The sequence below is a fragment of the Erythrolamprus reginae genome, chromosome 4 (assembly GCF_031021105.1).
Source record: "Erythrolamprus reginae isolate rEryReg1 chromosome 4, rEryReg1.hap1, whole genome shotgun sequence".
Classification (NCBI taxonomy): Eukaryota; Metazoa; Chordata; class Lepidosauria; order Squamata; family Dipsadidae; genus Erythrolamprus; species Erythrolamprus reginae.
Genome location: NC_091953.1, coordinates 2,642,513 through 2,665,812, shown reverse-complemented (window position 1 = coordinate 2,665,812; position 23,300 = coordinate 2,642,513). Strand labels below are relative to the sequence as shown.

The 23,300-nt window shown below is 42.5% G+C and overlaps 2 protein-coding genes across 2 annotated transcripts in view; one reads left to right on the top strand and one right to left on the bottom strand.

Moving 5' to 3' along the window:
* Positions 1-23,300, top strand: part of PLEKHB1 (pleckstrin homology domain containing B1) — a 29,035-nt gene that overhangs the window by 1,332 nt on the left and 4,403 nt on the right. Inside the window, exons 2-5 of the mRNA XM_070749474.1 lie at positions 4,522-4,600; positions 11,725-11,877; positions 16,599-16,701; positions 22,003-22,042. Coding sequence (XP_070605575.1) covers positions 4,564-4,600; positions 11,725-11,877; positions 16,599-16,701; positions 22,003-22,042 — 333 coding nt within the window. The 5' untranslated portion in view covers positions 4,522-4,563. The remainder of the gene's footprint in view (positions 1-4,521; positions 4,601-11,724; positions 11,878-16,598; positions 16,702-22,002; positions 22,043-23,300) is intronic.
* FAM168A (family with sequence similarity 168 member A) overlaps positions 1-23,300 on the bottom strand; it is an 86,611-nt gene that overhangs the window by 61,951 nt on the left and 1,360 nt on the right. The window lies entirely within an intron of this gene.

Here is a 23,300-nt window from a genome sequence, read left to right as displayed (position 1 = left end):
TTTGTCCTGTACTATTTGGACCCCCCAAGATGGGTTATGTGCAATTTAATATGTTTTTCTGCGCCCTTGGGCTTCAAATACTCCTCATGTGCCCCTGATATTTCTGATGTGCACATTATGCTCCTAATGTTTGTCGTGTGCCTCTAAATCAGAGGTCTTCAAACTTGAAAACTTTAAAGAATTGTGTACTTTAACGGCCCAAAATTCTCAAGACAGCAATCTGGGATTTGAAATCCACAAGTATTTAAAGTTGCCAAGTTTGGGGATCCCCTGCCCTAAATACTTGTCCTGCAACCCTTGTTTCCCCCAAACCTGGCTCTCTGCATATCCTCAGGATCTGCCTTGATTTGCCCCTTTTAGGGCGGCCGAAACTTTCTGTTTGCCAATGACCCGGTTTGTCTTCAAGCCAAATGAAAAGGCTGGAGGTTGGGCGACCTGACTACAAAGCTGGTTGTCAGAGGTTGTTCCCTTTTGTTATAGGTCTGGGTGCGAATGAGGCTCAGCTAGGGGTTTGTAGAAACCTGGGGAAGAGTCAGAATCACAGAATAACAGCATTGGAAGTGACCTTGGAGATCTACTAGTCCAACCCCCTGCTTGGGCAAGAGACCCTACACTTCTTCAGACAAATGGTTATCCAACATCTTAAAAACTTCCAGGGTTGGAGCATTCACAACTTCGGGTGGCAGGCTGTTCCATGGAGTAATTGTTCTCACTGTCAGGAAATTTCTCCTTAGTTCTAAGTTGCTTCTCTTCTTGTTTAGTTTCCACCCAGTTGCTTCTTGTTCTGTCCTCAGGGGCTTTGGAGAATAGGTTGACTCCCTCTTCTTTGTGGCAACCCCTGAGATACTGGAAGACTGCTATCATGTCTCCCCTGGTCCTTTTCTTCCTTCCTTCCATCCTTCCTTCCTTCCTTCCTTTCTTTCTCTTTGAAGAATAGGTTGACTCCCTCTTCTTTATGGCAACCCCTGAGATATTGGAAGGCTACTATCATGTCTCCCCTGGTCCTTATCTTTCTTTCTTTCCTTCCTTTTTTCTTTCTTTCTTTCTTTCTTTCGCTTTGAAGAATAGGTTGACTCCCTCTTCTTTATGGCAACCCCTGAGATATTGGAAGGCTACTATCATGTCTCCCCTGGTCCTTATCTTTCTTTCTTTCTTTCTTTCTTTCTTTCCTTCCTTTTTTCTTTCTTTCTTTCTTTCTTTCTTTCTTTCTTTCTTTCTTTCTTTCGCTTTGAAGAATAGGTTGACTCCCTCTTCTTTGTGGCAACCCCTGAGATACTGGAAGACTGCTATGATGTCTCCCTGGTCCTTATCTTTCTTTCTTTCTTTCTTTCTTTCTTTCTTTCTTTCTTTCGCTTTGAAGAATAGGTTGACTCCCTCTTCTTTATGGCAACCGCTGAGATATTGGAAGGCTACTATCATGTCTCCCCTGGTCCTTTTTTTTCTTTCTTTCTTTCTTTCTTTCTTTCTTTCTTTCGCTTTGAAGAATAGGTTGACTCCCTCTTCTTTGTGGCAACCTCTGAGATATTGGAAGACTGCTATCATGTCTCCCCTGGTCCTTATCTTTCTTTCTTTCTTTCTTTCTTTCGCTTTGGAGAATAGCCTGACTCCCTCTTCTTTGTGGCAACCTCTGAGATATTGGAAGACTGCTATCATGTCTCCCCTGGTCCTTATCTTTCTTTCTTTCTTTCTTTCTTTCTTTCCTTCCTTTTTTCTTTCTTTCTTTCTTTCTTTCGCTTTGAAGAATAGGTTGACTCCCTCTTCTTTGTGGCAACCTCTGAGATACTGGAAGACTGCTATGATGTCTCCCCGGTCCTTAACTTTCTTTCTTTCTTTCTTTCTTTCTTTCTTTCACTTTGAAGAATAGGTTGACTCCCTCTTCTTTGTGGCAACCCCTGAGATACTGGAAGACTGCTATGATGTCTCCCCGGTCCTTAACTTTCTTTCTTTCTTTCTTTCTTTCTTTCTTTCTTTCTTTCTTTCTTTCACTTTGAAGAATAGGTTGACTCCCTCTTCTTTGTGGCAACCCCTGAGATACTGGAAGACTGCTATGATGTCTCCCTGGTCCTTATCTTTCTTTCTTTCTTTCTTTCTTTCTTTCTTTCTTTCTTTCTTTCTTTCGCTTTGAAGAATAGGTTGACTCCCTCTTCTTTATGGCAACCGCTGAGATATTGGAAGGCTACTATCATGTCTCCCCTGGTCCTTTTTTTTTCTTTCTTTCTTTCTTTCTTTCTTTCTTTCTTTCTTTCTTTCTTTCGCTTTGAAGAATAGGTTGACTCCCTCTTCTTTGTGGCAACCTCTGAGATATTGGAAGACTGCTATCATGTCTCCCCTGGTCCTTATCTTTCTTTCTTTCTTTCTTTCTTTCGCTTTGGAGAATAGCCTGACTCCCTCTTCTTTGTGGCAACCTCTGAGATATTGGAAGACTGCTATCATGTCTCCCCTGGTCCTTATCTTTCTTTCTTTCTTTCTTTCTTTCTTTCCTTCCTTTTTTCTTTCTTTCTTTCTTTCTTTCGCTTTGAAGAATAGGTTGACTCCCTCTTCTTTGTGGCAACCTCTGAGATACTGGAAGACTGCTATGATGTCTCCCCGGTCCTTAACTTTCTTTCTTTCTTTCTTTCTTTCTTTCTTTCTTTCACTTTGAAGAATAGGTTGACTCCCTCTTCTTTGTGGCAACCCCTGAGATACTGGAAGACTGCTATGATGTCTCCCCGGTCCTTAACTTTCTTTCTTTCTTTCTTTCTTTCTTTCTTTCTTTCTTTCACTTTGAAGAATAGGTTGACTCCCTCTTCTTTGTGGCAACCCCTGAGATACTGGAAGACTGCTATGATGTCTCCCTGGTCCTTATCTTTCTTTCTTTCTTTCTTTCTTTCTTTCTTTCTTTCTTTCGCTTTGAAGAATAGGTTGACTCCCTCTTCTTTATGGCAACCGCTGAGATATTGGAAGACTGCTATCATGTCTCCCCTGGTCCTTATCTTTCTTTCTTTCTTTCTTTCTTTCTTTCTTTCGCTTTGGAGAATAGCCTGACTCCCTCTTCTTTGTGGCAACCTCTGAGATATTGGAAGACTGCTATCATGTCTCCCCTGGTCCTTATCTTTCTTTCTTTCTTTCTTTCCTTCCTTTTTTCTTTCTTTCTTTCTTTCTTTCTTTCGCTTTGAAGAATAGGTTGACTCCCTCTTCTTTGTGGCAACCTCTGAGATACTGGAAGACTGCTATGATGTCTCCCCGGTCCTTAACTTTCTTTCTTTCTTTCTTTCTTTCTTTCTTTCTTTCTTTCTTTCTTTCACTTTGAAGAATAGGTTGACTCCCTCTTCTTTGTGGCAACCCCTGAGATACTGGAAGACTGCTATCATGTCCCCCCTGGTCCTTCTTCTCATCAAACTAGCCATGCCCAATTCCAGCAACTGTTCTTGATATGTTTTACCTTCCAGTCCCAGAATCCTCTTTTTTGTTCTTCTCTGCACTCTTTCTAGAGTCTCAACGTCCTTTTTGCATCGTGGTGACCAAAACTAAGTGCAGGATTCCAAGTGTGGCCTTACCAAGGTCTTATAAATTGTGCACTGGTGACCCAAACTGGATGCAACATTCCAAGTGGGGGCCTTACTAATAAGGCATTATAAAGGCCATGGTTTGGCCTGCCCTGTTTGCACCTTGCAGAACTTCCAGGTCTCTTTTGTGTGGCTTTGGCAGAATAACAGAAGGAGATGTTTTCCAAACAGTCTCGTTCATCTGGCGTTTGAATGCGAATGGGTGGGTGGTGTTACTCCCCTTTGGCTCGTGTTCCTGGATCTGTGTTTATAGAGTCCAGGCAGGGGGCTTTCTAGGAACAGCCTCTGAAAACCCAGCAAACATTTTAAAAACCCAGCCTGGAATAAAAGGAGAATTTTAAGAAATTTCCTAGATTCCCCTGATGCAAAAAAATAAAAAACCTCCCCAAACCCCAGAGGGCTTCAGATCAAGATAGATTCAAGCATTAATCTCTAAATCCCACTGGGGAGGTGGGGGTATGAATTATCTCTCTCTTGTGCCGCTTTTTAATATTTTACATAACAGGGATAATTCAGGAAGAACATTAAAAAAAGAGGGAGGGAGGAGAGAAAGAGAGAGAGAACGGGAGGGAGGGATGGAGGGAGAGATCGGATTGGCACGGTCTGGGGTCTATATTTAGCAGCCCTGTGACCGCGATTTTCTCACGGAAGCTGGCGTTAGGCTACGGTGTTACCTCTAGCTAAAAGCAAATTATTTTCAGAATTGCTTCGAAGTCAAGAAGATGCTGTGGAGTGCATCATGATGGTTTAATTTTCCCAACATCTGGTGGTGTTTTTAAAAAATTATTATTATTTATTATTATTATTTACGACAATGTATTTTAATTTAGTTTTAAATTTTTAACGTTAGATTTGTATTGTACTGTATTGCTGCTCTGTTGTGAGTCGCCCCGAGTCTTTAGAGAGGGGTGGCATACAAATCTAATAAATTGAATTCAAAAAAATTCAATTATTATTATTATTATTATTTTTACAGCCGATCCAGATATTTTGGTGGCGGAAAGAAGACTTGGCAAAGATGGATCTGCTGAAATGCGGCTGGCTCTGGAGGCAGAGTAAGTCCGTTTGGGAATCTCCTCGTGTGCGTTGTGTTGGGAATTTCGTTTTAGAGGTCGCTGGTTTTTCCGTACAGGTGGGAATTGGTCCTTCGGGAGGCCGGGAGGCCACTGCTGGTCTTGGAAGCTAAGCACAGACAGATTGGGCTTGTATTCGGATCATGGGTGTCTCGATGGAAATTCCAGAAGGATGGAAAATAAAGGGGTGGGGGAATAACGGGACTGAACCAGCATACCTTCGGGACCACCTTCTGCCGCATGAATCCCAGCGACTCACAGAGTTGGCCTTCTGCGGGTCCCGTCAACAAAACAATGCCGTTTGGCAGGACCCAGGGGAAGAGCCTTCTCTGTGGCGGCCCCAACCCTCTGGAATCAACTCTCCCCGGAGATCTGGACTGCCCCCACTCTCCTTGCCTTTTGCAAACTCTTAAAAACCCACCTTTGTCGCCAGGCATGGGGAAATTGCTTCCCCTCGGCTGCTCCGTTTTATGTATGGTTTGTTTGGGTTTTATGATTGTTTTTAATTAAGGGTTTTAAAACTGAATTGTATTTTGTATTACCGTTGTGAGCCACTGTTGTGAGCCGCTCCAAGTCTTCGGAGAGGGGCGGCATACAAATCTAATAAATCTAATAAATAATAATAATAATAATAATAATTATTATTATTATTATTATTATTTTATTTTTAAAAATTAATCAAATTTGTATGCCGCCCCTCTCCGCAGACTCGGGGCGGCTAACAACAATAAAAAGACAATGTAAACAAATCTAATATTAAAAATAATCTAAAAAACCCCAATTTAAAGAACCAATCATACATACAAACAAACCATGTATAAATTCTATAAGCCTAGGGGGAAGGGAAAATTTCAATTCCCCCATGCCTGACAACAGAGGTGGGTTTTAAGGAGCTTATGAAAGGCAAGGAGGGTGGGGGCAACTCTGATATCTGGGGGGAGTTGATTCCAGAGGGCTGGGGCCGCCACAGAGAAGGCTCTTCCCCTGGGTCCGCCAAACGACATTGTTTAGTCGACGGGACCCGGAGAAGGCCAACTCTGTGGGACCTAACTGGTCGCTGGGATTCGTGCAGCAGAAGGCGGTCCCGGAGATATTCTGGTCCGATGCCATGAAGGGCTTTATAGGTCATAACCAACACTTTGAATTGTGACCGGAAACCGATCGGCAACCAATGCAGACTGCGGAGTGTTGGTGAAACATGGGCATTTTGGGGAAGCCCACGATGGCTCTCGCAGCTGCATTCTGCACGATCTGAAGTTTCCGAACACTTTTCAAAGGTAGCCCCATGTAGAGAGCATAAGGTTGAAGATTATTATTATTACTATTATTATTATTATTATTATTATTATTATTATTATTATTATTATTATTATTTTCTGACCACCAAGGATACCCCGGTCTCCACCTGATGGAGCCCTAGATATGAATACCCACCCCCCATCGGGTCTTCGATCAATCAGGCTGCTCTTAACAATAACTATTGACGATACAACTTCCAATGCAGCTGGACGAGGCGCCATCACCTTGAATTTACTTATTTCATTCGACTTCTATGCCGCCCAATCTTGAAAGACTCAGGGCGGTTTGCAATGACATAAAAATACAAATACAATACAATAAAAGAAGTCAAATATAAAAGTGTAAACTATAACTTATAAACTAATTCTACAGATGACACTAAAGCAAGCACATAAACTATGTGCATAAGTCTTCCACTTACGACGACGGACAAAGCCCAAAATTTCCATGGCTAAGGAAGGCAGTCGTTAAGAAGTGGGGGTTTCGCCTCATTTGACAACTTTCCTGGCCACAGTTGTCGCTGCGGTTGTTTGCCATGCTGGTTTGGAAGGGGAGAGCATTGTATTTTTATTATTTTTTATTTTTTATTTGGAATTTTCAAAAGTTTTACATACATACATAGAAACCAAAAACAATAAGATAAATACATACAGCAAAAGAGGAAAAATTAATAGATAAGGAGAATGGGGGAAAAAACCCTAAACAACAAACAACAAACAACAATAAGGGGAAAACATTGTAAATAGCAGAGACAAAACTTTTGCCAGACCAATGCTTGAATACAGCTTATCTGTCTGGAACCCACATTGCATTTCGAACATAAACACTCTAGAACAGAGGTCTCCAACCTTGACAACTTTAAGACTTGTGGACTTCAACTTCCAGAATCCCTCAACCAGCAAAGTTTCAAAAGGACCTTGACCATGTAGCTGAATGGTCTACCAACTGGCAACTACAAATCTCTACCAACAAATGCTCCGTCCTACACATTGGTAAAAAGAATCCGAATACTAAATACATACTTGGTAAAACTGAACTAATAGCGGACCCTCACTCAGTCAAAGACCTTGGAGTATTCATTTCCAATGACCTTGGTGGTAGAGCCCACTGTAACAGCATTGCCAAAAAGGCTTTAAGAATTGTAAACCTAATCTTACGTAGCTTCTTCTCTAGAAACACTGATTTATTAACCAGAGCATACAAAACATTTGTCAGACCTATTCTAGAATATAGTTCACCTGTGTGGAATCCACACTGCATATCAGATATTAATATAATCGAAGGAGTCCAGAAATACTTTACAAGAAGAGTCCTTCACTCCTCACGTATCAAATTACCCTACTCCTCCAGACTTCAAATACTAAATCTAGAAAATTTACAACTACGTCGTCTCCGAACTGATTTAACTGTTGCTCATAAAATCATACATCATAATGTACTCCCTCTCAGTGACTACTTCACCTTTAACAACAACAATACAAGAGCACGTAATAGATACAAACTGAATGTAAATCGCTCCAAAAATGACTGCAGAAAATACGATTTCAACAATAGAGTGGTCACCGCCTGGAATTCACTACCAGACCCCCAACCCCAAAATCTTCAACCTTACATTATCTACAATTGACCTCTCCCCTTTTCTAAGAGGTCTGTAAGGGGCGTGCATAAGTGCACTTATGTGCCTAATGTCCCTGTCCTTCTGTCTTATTATCCTTTCTATTACTACGTTCTACTTATGTTAAGTTGTTATGTTAATATGTACTATAATACTATATTTGTTTGACAAATAAAATAAATATGTTAAAGGGTTAAATAAGGTTCAGGAGGGAAGTGTTTTTAATAGGAAAGTGAACATAAGAACAAGGGGGCACAATCTGAGGTTAGTTGGGGGAAAGATCAGAAGTAATGTGGGAAAATATTATTTGACTGAAAGTGTAGTAGATGCTTGGAACAAACTTCCAGCAGACGTGGTTGGTCAATCCACAGTAACTGAATTTAAACATGCCTGGGATAAACATAGATCCACCCTAAGATAAAATACAGGGAAATAGTATAAGGGCAGAGTAAATGGACCAGGAGGTCTTTTTCTGCCGTCAATCTTCTAGGTTTCTAGGTTTCTATCTGGATTCTTCTAGAATGCATTGCAATCCAGTTCCAAAATTCTTCACTTCTGCAGTGCCTCCCTGCACCAAATCAGGGCAGCCCTTCTGAAGGTTGCGTGGGTCAATCGTGGGGCTTTTAAATGGGGAATTGGAAGGGGTCCAAACTCCTAGGAGAAGAATTGATGGAAAATCAATGCAAAGGCTCCAGTTGCGGTGTGTCGGATGACAAACACAGCTGTGGGGGTTTTGCAACATCTGCAGTTTCTTGCCAAAGTCTCTTCGCTTCCCATCTCCGCTGCCGACCTTTTTGCTCAAGGCCAGCGGTGAAAACGTGCGGGCAAAGTTCCCGGGAATGAGCAGAAGAAGATGTTAGAATATTCATGACTGGGAGAGCCAATGGTAACAAGGTCAGCCAATGAATCTGCATAGCAACAGAGTCAGCCAATAGGAGCTAACCACTTCTGAGTCTGCGCAGAGAATCGAAACTGAAAACTTAAGCTTAAAGTCATGGCTCATTCTGTACTCTTCCACTCTGAACTCTGCTGAAATGAAACCAACTGTTTTCTGCCGTCGGTAACTGCATGCATGTTCTCTCTTGAGATTATGCTTCCTGTGCATGTGCAGAAGCAAAATCTCACTGGGGCACACACGTGCGCACAGTGGCAATGCCGAGCACCACCCACAGCTCCATTTTCGCTACCAGTACACAGTGTGACCTACCAACCTAATACTGTCATGCCCACACCACTTCCCTCCCCTCCACGCATGCTCAGCCCCCCCATTCTGTCCCTGCGCACGCGCACAATCCCCCCCGTCCCCGTGTATGCACACAGGCCTCAGTGAAGCCTGGGACGGTGAAAAAACGGCCAAATGGGCAAAACAAAAGTTCAGAATACGCACTTCCTGTTTGCCTGATGTGCTGTTTTTTGCCCTCCGGAGAGTTCAGGGAAGCTTCCTGAAGCCCCGGAGTGCAAAAAACAGCACAACGGGCAAACAGGAAATGCATTTTCCGAACTTCCGGTTTGCCCTTTGTGCTGTTTTTTGCCCTGTGAAGAGTTGGGCGAAACGGCCTTTCCCAAGGCTAAAAATTAGCTGGCTGGCGCACACATGCGCGTTGGACCTGACATAGGCCGATATCTCGTGTGCCCTCTGATATGGCTCCATGTGCCACCTGTGGCATGCATGCCATAGTTTCATCATCACATCCCTATTGTAACTTCAAGTGGCCTCTAAACAAATAGTTGTAAGTCTAAGACCATCTATATGGGCATTGTCATGGGCTACTTTGGCTGGCGTATTAACTCAAGGTTTTTTCGGATTGTTTTATAATCCATTTAATTCATTTTCTAATTTTCTTGTTGTCTGGGAGCTTTCTAGAGATGGGGTTTTTTTGGTAGTGGGCGGCTTTCTAAGCTCAAATAGGAAATGACAGAATAGAATAATGATAAATTGCATGTAAGGAGAATAATCGTGTCGGTGTGATTACTCAAAGCAAGAACAAGAGTCTGACTCATCCAAAGCTTTTAAAGGGCTTACGCATTTTGAAGGATCATCACCTATATGCTGGGAAACGGTTTTATTTACAAGCATGAAGATGAAAAGCCTGCAAGGTGGGAAGAATTGCACATTTCTAAAATGCAGTGGTCCCTCTATTTACAAACTTAATTCATTCAGTGACCAGGTTCTTAAGGAGAAAAGTTTGTAAGAAGAAGCAATTTTTCTCATAGGAGTCAATGTAAAAGCAAATAATGTGTGTGATTGGGGAAACCACAGGGAGGGTTTAAGGCCGTTTCCTCCCAGGAGATTCCTAGAGAGGCCTCACGGAGGCTTCTCCACGCCTTTTCCGGCCCTGTTTCCTCCCAGGAGATTCCTAGAGACGCCCCACGGAGGCTTCTCCCCGTCTTTTCCTACCCTGTTTCCTCCCAGGAGATTCTTAGAGAGGCCCCACGGAGGCTTCTCCCCACCTTTTCCGGTTACAGTTTCAGAGGCTTGGTTTTGTAAGTGGAAAATGGTTCTTGAGAAGAGGCAAAAAAATCTTGAACACCCAGTTCGTAAGTAGAGGCATTCTTAGGTAGAGGTACCACTGTAGTGCGTTTACTCCGCACTTACAGGTAATCCTCGACTTATAAGAGTTCACAGTGAACATTCAAAGTTACAACGGCACTGAGAAATGTGGTCCGTGATCATTTTTCACACCTATTTGCAGCATCCCCATGATCAGAGATGGGCCACTATTTTTTGATTGCACATGCAGCTGCGCATTCCTGATGCGCAGGGATCCAGGTGCATGCCCCGTGTGAGATTTGGCTTCTGCGCATGCGCATCAAGTGAAATCTTGTGTGAAGACGCTCATGCAAGTGAGATTTTGGCGAAAATCGGGTGAAATCGTGGAAGCAAAAATATCGGACCAGAATATCTCCAAGACCGCCTTCTGCCGCACAAATCCCAGCGACCAGTTAGGTCCCACAGAGTTGGCCTTCTCCGGGTCCCGTCAACTAAACAATGTCGTTTGGCGGGACCCAGGAGAAGAGCCTTCTCTGTGGCAGCCCCGGCCCTCTGGAACCAACTTCCCCCAGAGATTAGAATTCCCCCCCCTCCTCGCCTTTCGTAAACTTCTTAAAACCCACCTCTGCCGTCAGGCATGGGGGAACTGAGATACTCTTTCCCCCTAGGCCTTCACAATTTACGCGTGGTATGTCTGTCTGTATGTTTGGTTTTTATAATAAGGTTTTTTTTAGTTGTTTTAGTATTGGATTGGATTGTTACATGTTGTTTTTATCATTGTTGTTAGCTACGGAGAGGGGCGGCATACAAATCCAATAAATAAATGAATATAAATAAATAAATAATAAAAAGAGAAAAGCAGAAAACTGCTGACATTTTGGTGAATGAATTATTGATTTTTTTTATTTTTCTCTATGGTGGAAATTTAAAATTCTGTGGATTGTTAAGTGAGAATTTAATTTTTTTTGCATATCTACAACTGTGTGATTATTTTATTACAAGGGTTTTTAAATTATGTTTTAAACATTGGATTTGTACATTGTTTAAGATTGTTGTGAGCCACCCCGAGTTTTCAGAGAGGGGCGGCATACAAATCTAATAAATAATAATAATAATAATTATAATAATAATAATAATAATTATTATTATTATTAAAAATAACAGCGGTGGATTTTTGCTGGCAGGAAAGCCACAAGGCTTTCTACAGGCAGTCATCGACTTATGACTTCAATTGAGCACAAAATGCCTCTTGCTTATGCAGCTCTTAAGTGAGTTTCGACTCATTTTACAACCTTTCTTGTCACAGTTATTAAGGAAATCACTGCAGTTGTTAAGTGAGTGACATGGTCATTAAGTGAATCTGGCTTCCCTATTGAGTTTGCTTGCCAGGAAGTGGCCAAAGTAGATCACATGACCCCGGGGAAATTGCAACCGTCATAACTATGAATCAGCTGCCAACATTCGTATGTTCTCTAAGTCCTTCGGGAGTAGGCGGCATACAAATCTAATAAATAAACAAATAAATAAATAAATTCTAATTTTGACCACATAATCATGGGGAGGCTGTAATGGTCGCAAGTGTGAAAGACGGTCAAAGGTCACTTTTTTCAACGCTACTGTAACGTTGGTCACAAAACGAGCTGTTATAAATTGAGGACTGTTTCCTATTTTCCCGTTTTAATTTTTTTATTTTTCTCTCAGGTTCTATTTTGCGACGTTGGAAAAGGAACTGGTTTGTGCTATGGGCAGATGGCAGCCTCGTCTACTACCAAGATGATACCGGCCGTGAAATGGACGGAAGAATTAACATCAGATCCAACTGCCGAGACGTCAGGACGGGCCGCGAATGCCGCGGTGAGTAGGTTCTGGGTCGCCGGCTGGGGTTCTCCCCCCCCACAAAAACCATCTTTTGTTCTTAATCTTTGTTTTTGGAGAGGGGTTGCATAATAAATCCAAAAAACAAATAAGCAAACTAAGTTTCTAGTCCTCAAGGCTGTTGGAAATGCTTGGAGACCACCACAGAAGAATACATGCGAAGATACTTTAATTTGGTAGATGGAGCAGGGGGGGTTGTGGTTGATTGATTGGAAGGGGCTGGCTCCTGCGTGAGGCAATCAGCGCTGCGATTGGTTGCTGTGGATGTGGAGGGGGAGGTTCCCCTTTTTCCCGCTTTTTTTTCCCTTCGGTTTGCTCTCTTCACCTCATGATGTTCTCGCTGTGTTGATTTACCTCACAATGTTCCCGTTAGCCTGAGTATCTAATTTGTTGTAGATATAATTATAAAATATACCGGTATTTATTTATATAAAACTACAAGTCCACGTGAGTGTCTCTGAACTACATTTGCACACCTGCCGCGCGATTCTCTGACAAAACAGCTCTTCCGTTTTCTTTTCTTTAAAACTCCTGCAGTACGTTCTCTAAGTCACATGTACAAGTAATTGTAGAATCCTCACTTCTTTGGGGCAGACAAATATTGGAAAATTCAACCCCCAAGTCCATTTTTATTCATTAAACTAAACATGCCCAATAACAGAATAACAGAGCTAGAAGGGACCTTAGAGGTCATCTAGTCCAACCCCCATATCTATACAGTGCAAAAATTACAGGGCTGCAAAAAATTTTACTACCACACTGTGGGTGTGGCTTATTTTGTGGGTGTGGCTTGCCGGTCATGTGACCAGGTGGGAGTGGCTTTATGATCATGTGACTGGGGCTGGCTTAAAGGTCATGTAACTGGCTTAAAGATGGCCAACTTGACATCTCTCACGTCAAGGGTTTGGGTTCGGGTGCCTGGCCTCTCCTGGCCTCAATTTCCCTATCTATTTACTCTTACTGAACATCCAAAATATACTCTTTAACTCTTTGTATATATGCCATGTGTGTACATACATATTATTCACAGGCACACAAAAATATACATTACTATAGAAAGTATATGTATGTTCTGTCGGGCCCTCTGGTAGACTCCTCCTGAAAATTCACAGGTACAAATTTCAGACACACACACGTTTGAAAATTCAAAACAATGTTCTTTATAATGGAAATTCACTTAAACTAAGCCCTCTTTTGGTATAGCAAAGAGCACTCGTCTCCAAACAAACTGGTAATTTGTACAAGTCCCTTATCAGTTCTGTGATACTTAGCTTGCAGCTGTGAGGCAATTCACAGTCCTTCTTCTTTCACAAAGTGACACACACTTTCCTCTGGTTTAGTTTCAAAGCGGGGAAAAATCAGCACACAAAAGGTCAAAGTCAGTAAAGCAGTCACAAAACACAACGATCAGATAATCCTCCACAATGGCCAAACCCACAGGCTGCTCTTTATAGCAGCCTCACTAATGACCACAGCCCCACCCAACCACAGGTGGCCTCATTTTCTTTGATAAAAATCTCTCAGTTGTGGGTTGCCTATGCATCGCTCTCTGCATGCATGGCTGTATCATTAACTATTGTCCTGAATCCAAGGAGGAGCTAGATAATTGATCTCCTTCTGAGCTGTCTGCCACACTCTCCTCCTCCCTGTCACTCATGTCTTCTTGGCCAGAGGAGCCTTCATCAGCAGATTCCACCGGGGGCAAAACAGGCCTGCAGCATGTGGATGTCTCCCCCACATCCACAGTCCTTGGGGCAGGAGCTGGGCCAGAGCTAACCACAACAATGTATATGTACACACACACACACACACACACACAGAGCTCTTCTAAAATTATACACATTCAACCTCATTTACTGCGATAGGAAAAAACATATCCAGAGCCCAAAAGAGAAAAAAATTCAAAATATTTCTACTGGTTCTGCATACCTAACCATACCCCTAGGAGTCCATCACTGATCCTGTACCATTTCAGACAAATGGCTGTTAAAAGTCTTCTTGAAACCCTCCAGTGAGGTGGTATCCACAACTTCTGGTGGCAAGTTGTTCCACTGGTTAATTGTTCTCACTGTCAGGAAATTTCTCCTTAGTTCAAAGTTGCTTCCCTCTTTGATACGTTTGCATCCATTGCTTCCTCTCCTGCCTTCAGGTGCTTTGGGGAAGAGGTGAACCCCTCTTCTTTGGGGCAACCCCTCAAATATTGGAATTTGTTCTAAGAGACCCCTGTACGATGCCAGAGAAATACTGGTCCAGTCTCTTGTTAAAAACCTCCATTGACAGGGCACCACCATTGTGATGGGAAGTTTCAACTTTTATTGGATTTATATGCCGCCCCTCTCCGAAAACTGGGGGCGGCTAACAGCAATCATAGACAATGTACAATAATAATCCAATACTAAAAGCAAATTAAAACCCCTTAATATAAAAAACCAAACATACATACAGACATACCATGCATAAAATTGTAAAGGCCTAGGAGGAAAGAGCATCTCAATTCCCCCATGCCTGGTGGCAGAGGTGGGTTTTAAGTAGTTTACGAAAGGCAAGGAGGGTGGGGGCAATTCTAATCTCTGGGGGGAGTTGGTTCCAGAGGGCCGGGGCCGCCACAGAGAAGGCTCTTCCCCTGGGTCCTGCCAAGCCTTCCTTCCTTCCTTCCTTCCTTCCTTTCTTTTGGGGCCCTGGCAGTGTGGGGTTGACTCACCCCAAATGTCCCCTCCCGACACAATGGAGGGACACAACAAGTCGGAATAGAGGGTTCTTTCATCTGACACCAACACAACTGCCAGCAGCGCTAAAGGAACAGTGGCCAGTTGTCTAACTAGCCTCTGATTAATTCTTGTTTCCTTCGTGTGTGTGTGTGTGTTTGTGTGTGTGTATTCCAGGGTATTGATGGGCACTGGTACATAGAAGACTGAAGATATTTTTCACTGAACGCGTTTGAATTTTGTGGCGTCCCCCCAGGGGGCATTGTGCTGTTTGTTTTGCTGTGAGTTGACAACTCGAGAGTTATTCCGACAACCCTTCCCCGAGGTCCTAATTACGCGGCGACTCTCTTGGGTTGGGACAGACAACGCGGATCGCTTGAGAGACCTTCTTCCAGCAGCGGTTCCTCTGGGGAGGCGTTTTTTGCTTTCAAAACACACACCCGTGTACAACAACGACAACTTTATTTTTAAAACTGCAGGTGGCCCTTGACTTACAAACGGTCCACTATAGTAACCGTTACGACAGCACTGAAAAAAAGTGACATGCCAGACGCAGTGGTTAGAGTGCAGCACTGCAGGCTACTTCCGCTAACTGCTAGCTGTAGTTCAGGAGTTCAAATCTCACCACCAGCTCCAGGTTGACTCAGCCTTCCCTCCTTCCGAGGGGGGTCAAATGAGGACCCAGATCGTTGGGGGCAAGAGGCTGATTCTGTCAACCGCTTACAGAGGGCTGCAAAAGCACTAGGAAATGGTTGATAAGTCTAAATTCTATCTATCTATCTATCTATCTATCTATCTATCTATCTATCTATCTATCTATCTTCATATCTATCTATCTATCTCTATCTATCTATCTACCTATCTATCTCTATCTATCTATCTATCTATCTATCTATCTATCTATCTATCTTCATATCTATCTATCTATCTATCTATCTATCTATCTCTATCTATCTACCTACCTACCTATCTATCTATCTATCTCTATCTATCTATCTATCTATCTATCTATCTATCTTGACATCTATCTATCTTCATATCTATCTATCTATCTATCTATCTTCATATCTATCTATCTCTATCTATCTATCTATCTATCTATCTATCTATCTATCTTCATATCTATCTATCTATCTATCTATCTATCTTCATATCTATCTATCTATCTTCATATCTATCTATCTATCTATCTATCTATCTATCTTCATATCTATCTATCTATCTTCATATCTATCTATCTATCTATCTATCTCTATCTATCTATCTACCTATCTATCTCTATCTATCTATCTATCTATCTTCATATCTATCTATCTATCTATCTTCATATCTATCTATCTATCTATCTATCTCTATCTATCTATCTATCTATCTATCTATCTTCATATCTATCTATCTATCTATCTATCTTCATATCTATCTATCTATCTATCTTCATATCTATCTATCTATCTATCTATCTATCTATCTCTATCTATCTATCTATCTATCTATCTATCTATCTATCTACCTATCTATCTATCTATCTCTATCTATCTTCATATCTATCTATCTATCTTCATATCTATCTCTATCTATCTATCTATCTATCTATCTTCATATCTATCTATCTATCTTCATATCTATCTCTATCTATCTATCTATCTATCTATCTATCTATCTTCATATCTATCTATCTTCATATCTATCTATCTTCATATCTATCTATCTATCTATCTATCTATCTATGTATGTCACAAAAGTTTGATTGACTTGGAGTTGTGTTTTCTGTTTTTAAGTGTTCCCTTGATTTTTTTTGAGCAGTATATTATGACATATTTGGTTTGGCGTTTCCTACCCAGCTTTAATAAAGAACAGACAGGTCTATGGAAAGAGTCCCATTAACACGACCCCCCGTGGAGCTAATCCAATCTCAAGATCTTGAGGTCTAGTATCTTGGGATGGAAATAGGAATAAAACTGCCTCTGCTTTATGTCTCCTCTCTTGTCTTTCTAGATATCCAGCCTCCGGAAGGAAAAACCCGGGAGTGTCTGATGTGCGTTGTGCGAAGGGACGGCCCCAAGACCATGTTGTGTGCTGAGAGTGAAGATGATGCATTGTAAGTTGTGTGTCCTCGGGAAAGGTCAGAAAAATCAAGGTGGCAGCCACGAACCTGGGGCTGAAGTGTTTTTTTGGGTGTGATGGGCAACTCACGGTTCATGGCACCTCTGTTTGGTTCCTTCACATTTTTTTTTTTAAAGTTTTTTCATTTATATACAGTATATAAGGCAGAAGCCCCAGCATCAAATCCCAGTAAGAGTATGGCTAGCTGATGAGACCAGAACAAGGCCGAAATAGCGCTATCTTAGTCTCCCTTAATTTTAAAAATTCAGCAAAAACATGTGATACATTATATACTTTATATTTATATATATATATATATATACAGTATGTATATACTAAGAGCATACTCAGATCGTGCAAAATGCAGCTGCGAGAGCAATCATGGGCTTCCCCAGAGATGCCCATGTCACACCAACACTCCGCAGTCTGCATTCGTTGCCGATCAGTTTCCGGTCACAATTCAAAGTGTTGGTTATGACCTATAAAGCCCTACATGGCACCGGACCAGATTATCTCAGGGACCGCCTTCTGCTGCACGAATCCCAGCGACCAGTTAGGTCCCACAGAGTTGGCCTTCTCCGGGTCCCGTCAACTAAACAATGTCATTTGGCGGGACCCAGAGGAAAAGCCTTCTCTGTGGCGGCCCCAATCCTCTGGAACCAGCTCCCTCCGGAGATTAGAATTGCCCCCATCCTCCTTGCCTTTCGTAAACTCCTTAAAACCCACCTCTGCCGTCAGGCATGGGGGAATTGAGACATCTCCCCCGGGCCTACACAGTTTATGCATGGTATGTTTGGGTATATGTTTTACTTTTTAATAAGGTTTTTTAGCGACTTTCAATTATTAGATTTGTTATACATTGTTTTATTTTTGTTGTGAGCCGTCCCGAGTCTCTGGAGAGGGGCAGCATACAAATCTAATAAATAATAATAATAATAATAATAATAATAATAATAATAATAATAATAATAATCTGCAACAAAGACAAATTCCTTGTGTCCAATCACACTTGACCAACAAATAATTCCATTCTAATCTATTTTTTTAACATTCTCTACATATGCATCAACACATATACCTTGCTTAAATCATATCAGACATTACATAGTTATACATTACTATCCAGTAAACCGTTAACAAAAATCCTAATCTTGCACTTTTTATAATCTTGTGACCTGTCTGTTTTTAATACAGTGGGTATTAATTTAGAAAAAAAAAATTAAACAGAGGGTATTAATTTGGGGGGGGGAAGCAGAATTAGATGAAATACTCACAGGAACGGATGAAAGATTAATTTAAAAAGTGTACATTATTTACTGTATATTTCTTTAGAACAAGAGCAAGTGAAAGAAACAGTGATAAAATGGGCAAGAAATTTGGGGTACATGATAGAATTGGATAAATGACAGCAGCCTTGGGAAAGGAATAATAAGCAGACAGTGGAAACAGCATGTGAAGAAAATGTGTATAAAATGTTTTATAGATGGCACATGTCACCAGAAAGGATAGCTAAAATGTTTAAAGACAAAACTATGAAACATTGGAAATGTCAGCAAATACCGTTGGTTTTTTTTATCATATGTGGTGGACATGTGCTGACGTCAAAGCATATTGGAGATTAATTCAAATATGCATAGAAAAGGGATTGAAACGGCGTATAGACTTGAACCCAGAGACATTTATTTGTTTGTTTGTTTGTTTATTTGTTTATTTATTTGTTGATTGATTGATTGATTGATTGATTGATTGATTGATTGATTGATTGGATTTGTATGCCGCCCCTCTCCGGAGACTCGGGGCGGCTAACAGCGACAATAAAACAGTGTACAATAGTAATTTGGTATTAGAAATGATTAAAAATCCATTAATATAAAAACCAAACATACATACATACATACATACATACATACATACATACATACATACATACATACCATGCATAGAATTGTAAAGACCTAGGGGGAAAGAGGATCTCAATTCCCCCATGCCTGGCAGCAGAGGTCGGTTTTAAGTTGTTTACGAAAGGCAAGGAGGGTGGGGGCAGTTCTAATCTCTGGGGGGAGTTGGTTCCAGAGGACCAGGGCCGCCACAGAGAAGGCTCTTCCCCTGGGTCCCGCCAGGCGACATTGCTTAGTTGACGGGACCCGGAGAATATCCACTCTGTGGGACCTAACCAGTCGCTGGGATTCGTGCGGCAGAAGGCGGTCCCGGAGGTATTCTGGTCCGATGCCATGAAGGGCTTTATAGGTCATAACCAACACTTTGAATTGTGCCCGGAAATTGATCGGCAACCAATGCAGACTGCGGAGTGTTGGTGTGACATGGGCATATCTTGGAAAGCCCATGATTGCTCTCGCAGCTGCATTCTGCACGATATGAAGTTTCTGAACATTTTTGAAAGGTAGCCCCATGTAGAGAGTGTTACAGTAGTCAAGCCTCGAGGTGATGAGGGCATGAGTGACCGTGAGCAGTGACTCCCGGTCCAACATTCCTGTTGGGTATATTTCCAGAGAAATATAATAAAGAAAATACATACTTAAATTATTCATATCATTACAGCAGCTAGAATTGCATTTGCACAAAATTGGAAAGCAACAAAAGCCCCTTTTGAAGGGGAAATAATCAAGAAAATATTGGATTGTGCAGAGATGAATAGGTTGACAATTATAATTAAAGAAAAGGAGGATTCGGAATATTATAATGTTTTGGGGAAATTTTATGAGTGGGTGGAAAATGAATATGTACAGAAGGTAGGTAGCACCAATTAAATTGGAGGAAAATGGTTCCTTCTCTTTAACGTTATTTATTTATGTGGTTGTTTACACCGATCGCACCTTTTGGGAGCTCCTTTTGGGAGCATGAACAATTCTGTAGAGAGGGCAAGAGAAAATATTTCCATCTGATTGTCTGGGGTTATGATTACAAATCGTGTTCCCAATTTCTGATTTCATCGAAGATGGAAATTATCTGTCACAGAGTGGCTATGTTGATGCTAAGTTTCTGGAAAAGGTGTAGGAGAGACATTTTGACTACATTTCTCCTAAAAAGGATGATGAAAGGTTTAAGGGCTGGGGTGGGACTCCATGTCCATGGTGTGACTTTTCATGTTGGAAAACATGGAAACTTTTAACAGAATCGTTACAGCTGCTCCTCCACATATGTCCACAAATTGACCCCCAATTGACCCAACAAATTGAGTTTGGAGTGGTTTACTTTAAGTTTGTATCTGTTGTGTGCTCGTGTGTTGTTGTGGTTGAAGCTGAAGTAGTCATTGACAGAAAGGACGTTGTATCAGATGATTTTATGGGCTATAAGAACTTAAGAACATAAGAAGAGTCCTGCTGAATCAGGCCAAAGCCCATCGAGTCCAGCATTCTGTGTCACACAGTGGCCCACCAATTGTCCATGGGGATCTTGAGCAGAAAGAGAAGGTAAAACCCTCCCTTTCCCTGGACCCCCAACAAATGGGACCCAAGGGAATCCTGCCTGACTCAACCAACATAGAGGCAGCACTTGGACATCCGTTTCAATAACCACCGATACACTTGGCATCCATGAATCTGTCTCATCCTGCCTTGAAGCTCTACAGGCTGACAGCTGTCACGACCTCTTCTGGAAGGGAATCCCATCAACCAAGGACCCTCTGGGTGAAGAAATATTTCCCTTGATTTGTCCTCACATTCTTACCTATGAGCTTTAGAGAGGGCCCCCTTGTCCTAGTATTGTGTAATAGAGAAAAAAAATTCTCTCTATCCACCTTTTCTATCCCATGCATGATTTTATACACTTCGATCAAGTCACCCCTTCACCGCCGTCTTTCAAGGCTGAAGAGACCAAGGCGTTGCAACCTGGTTTCATAAGGGAGGGGCTCCATTTCTTTGATCATTCCTGTTGCCCTTTTTTGCACCTTTTCCAGTTCCATTCTATCCTCCTTGAGGTGCGGTGACCAGAACTGTACACAGGACTCCAAGTGTGGTCTCACCATCGATTTGTACAGAGGCAGTACAACACTTACCGACTTATTTTCGATTCGGCTCTGCTTAGGTCGTGTTTAAGGTGACATAGTTCTAAGCTTTCTAAACCTAGGATTGTGAGTCTAGTTGTGTAGGGGATTCTGTTGCGAGTGGAGGAGTGGAGGGCTCTTCTAGTAAAGTATCTCTGGACATTTTCTAGAGTGTTTATGTCTGAAATGCGGTGAGGGTTCCAGACAGATGAGCTATAGGAGGTGCATTAGACAAGAGAGATCTTGGCATGCTGATCACCCTCCAGGGCTAACCGGAGATGGCAGGGTGACATCTCGGCTGATCCTGCTTAGACCTGTGACACAAGGTGATTTGGAAGGCTCAAGTGACCTTCGGGTCATGGTGGAGGCAGGATTGAGATAATCTCCCTCTAGGAGACGCTCCCAGCTATGTCACCAAGATGAACCAAAGTTGACCGAAAGGTCTTTACATTCTCACCTCCAGCTTGGTGAAGCAATCTGTAAACCCTTAGTAAGGCCACACTTGGAGTACTGCATGCAGGTTTGGTCTCCACACTATAAAATGAGGTTGAGACTCTAGAAAGAGTGCAGAGAAGAGCGACAAAAAGGATTAGCAGACTGGAGGCTAAAACATATGAAGAAGGGTTGCAGGAACTGGGCATGGCTGGTTTAATGAAAAGAAGGACCAGGGGAGACATGATAGCAGCCTTCCAATGTCTCAGGGTTTGCCACAAAGAAGAGGGAGTCAGGCTATTCTCCAAAGCAAAAGAAAGAAAGAAAGAAAGAAAGAAAGAAAGAAGGAAGGAAGGAAGGAAGGAAGGAAGGAAGGAAGGAAGGAAGGAAGGAAGGGACCAGGGGGAGACATGATAGCAGCCTTCCAATATCTCAGGGGTTGCCCCAAAGAAGAAGGAGTCAACCTATTCTCCAAAGCAAAAGAAAGAAAGAAAGAAAGAAAGAAAGAAGGAAGGAAGGAAGGAAGGAAGGAAGGAAGGAAGGAAGGAAGGAAGGAAGGAAGGGACCACTGACAGCATCTGCACCAAAGACAAATTCCTTCTGTGTCCAGTCACACTTGGCCAATAAAGAATTCTATTCTATTCACAATGGAGCCCAAAATTCATGTGGTTAAATGAGACATTGGTTAAATGTTGTTTATATTGGGGTTTTAAACTGTATTTTTATTATTGTATTTTTTTTATTGTTGTACGCTGTACCCTGAGTTTATTTACAGAAGGGCAGCCTTCTAATCCATTCCATTCCATTCTGTTTTATTCTATTGTAAAAGTGGGCTGACCTGGTTTTTCTCTTTTGGTCCAGAGCCTGGAAGATGGCCATTTTGGAAACTAAAGCAACCCAGGTGCGTCCTCTTGGTGGCCTTTCCGTGAAGGAGGGGGTGGTGTAGCTGAACATTATTGAACGCTCCAATCGAAGAAAATATTAGTAGCTCAGGGTCGAGCTGAGGGGTTCTTGGGGCTCTTGAGTTTTGGTGGTTTTCTTGTAGATGTTTCCTAACCCAACTTGGTAACATCATCAGGGCTGAAAAGAAGTGAGGTTTGTGGGGAAGAGGAGGAGGAGGACAACGAAGATTGTGGGGTCTTTGGTACTCCTTGAGTTTGGTCATTTTCATGCAGACGTCTCATCACCCAACTAGGGAAGATCATCAGTGCTAGAAGGGAGTGGGATTTATGGAAGAGGGGAAGAAAGGGAGGAGGAGGAGGACTGTGGGGTCTTTGGTGCTCTTGAGTTTGATGGTATTGTTTGCAGATATTTCATCACCCAACTAGGGAACATCATCAGTGCCAGAAGGAGAGGAGGAGGAGGGAGGAGGAAGAGGAGGAGAAGGGAGGAGGAAGAGGAGGAGGATGGAGGAGGAGGATGGAGGAGGAGGAGGAGGAAGAGGAGGAGAAGGGAGGAGGAGGAGGAGGGAGGAGGAAGAGGAGTAGGAAGAGGAGGGAGGAGGAGGAAGAGGAGGACGAGGGAGGAGGAAGAGGAGGAGAAGGGAGGAGGAGGGAGGAGGAAGAGGAGGACGAGGGAGGAGGAAGAGGAGGAGAAGGAAGGAGGAAGAGGAGGAGAAGGGAGGAGGGAGGAGGAAGAGGAGGAGAAGGGAGGAGGAGGAAGAGGAGGAGGAGGGAGGAGGGAGGAGGAAGAGGAGGAAGAGGGAGGAGGAAGAGGAGGACGAGGGAGGAGGAAGAGGAGGAGAAGGAAGGAGGAGGGGGAGGAAGAGGAGGAGAAGGGAGGAAGAAGAGGAGGAGGAAGAGGAGGAGGAGGAAGACTGTGGGATCTTTGGTGCTGTCGAGATTAGTGGTGTTGTGCAGACATTTCATCACCCAACTAGGGAACATCATCAGTGCTAGAAGGGAAGTGGGGTTTGCAGAGGACAAGGAGGAAAGGAGGATGGGCAGAAGGAAAAGGAGGACTTGAAGGTCCTTTGTAGCTCTCTGAGTTTGGCTGTTTTGTTACAGACGTTTCATGACCCAAGTAGGAAACGTCATCAGTGCTACAAGGGAATGGGTTTTTACTGAATGTCATTTTCAGACAGACTGAGTTAATTCCCTACGGTAGTTCTAGGGGTTGACTAGGCAGGTGTGGACCTGGTTAAGGCCTGTATGAGAGGC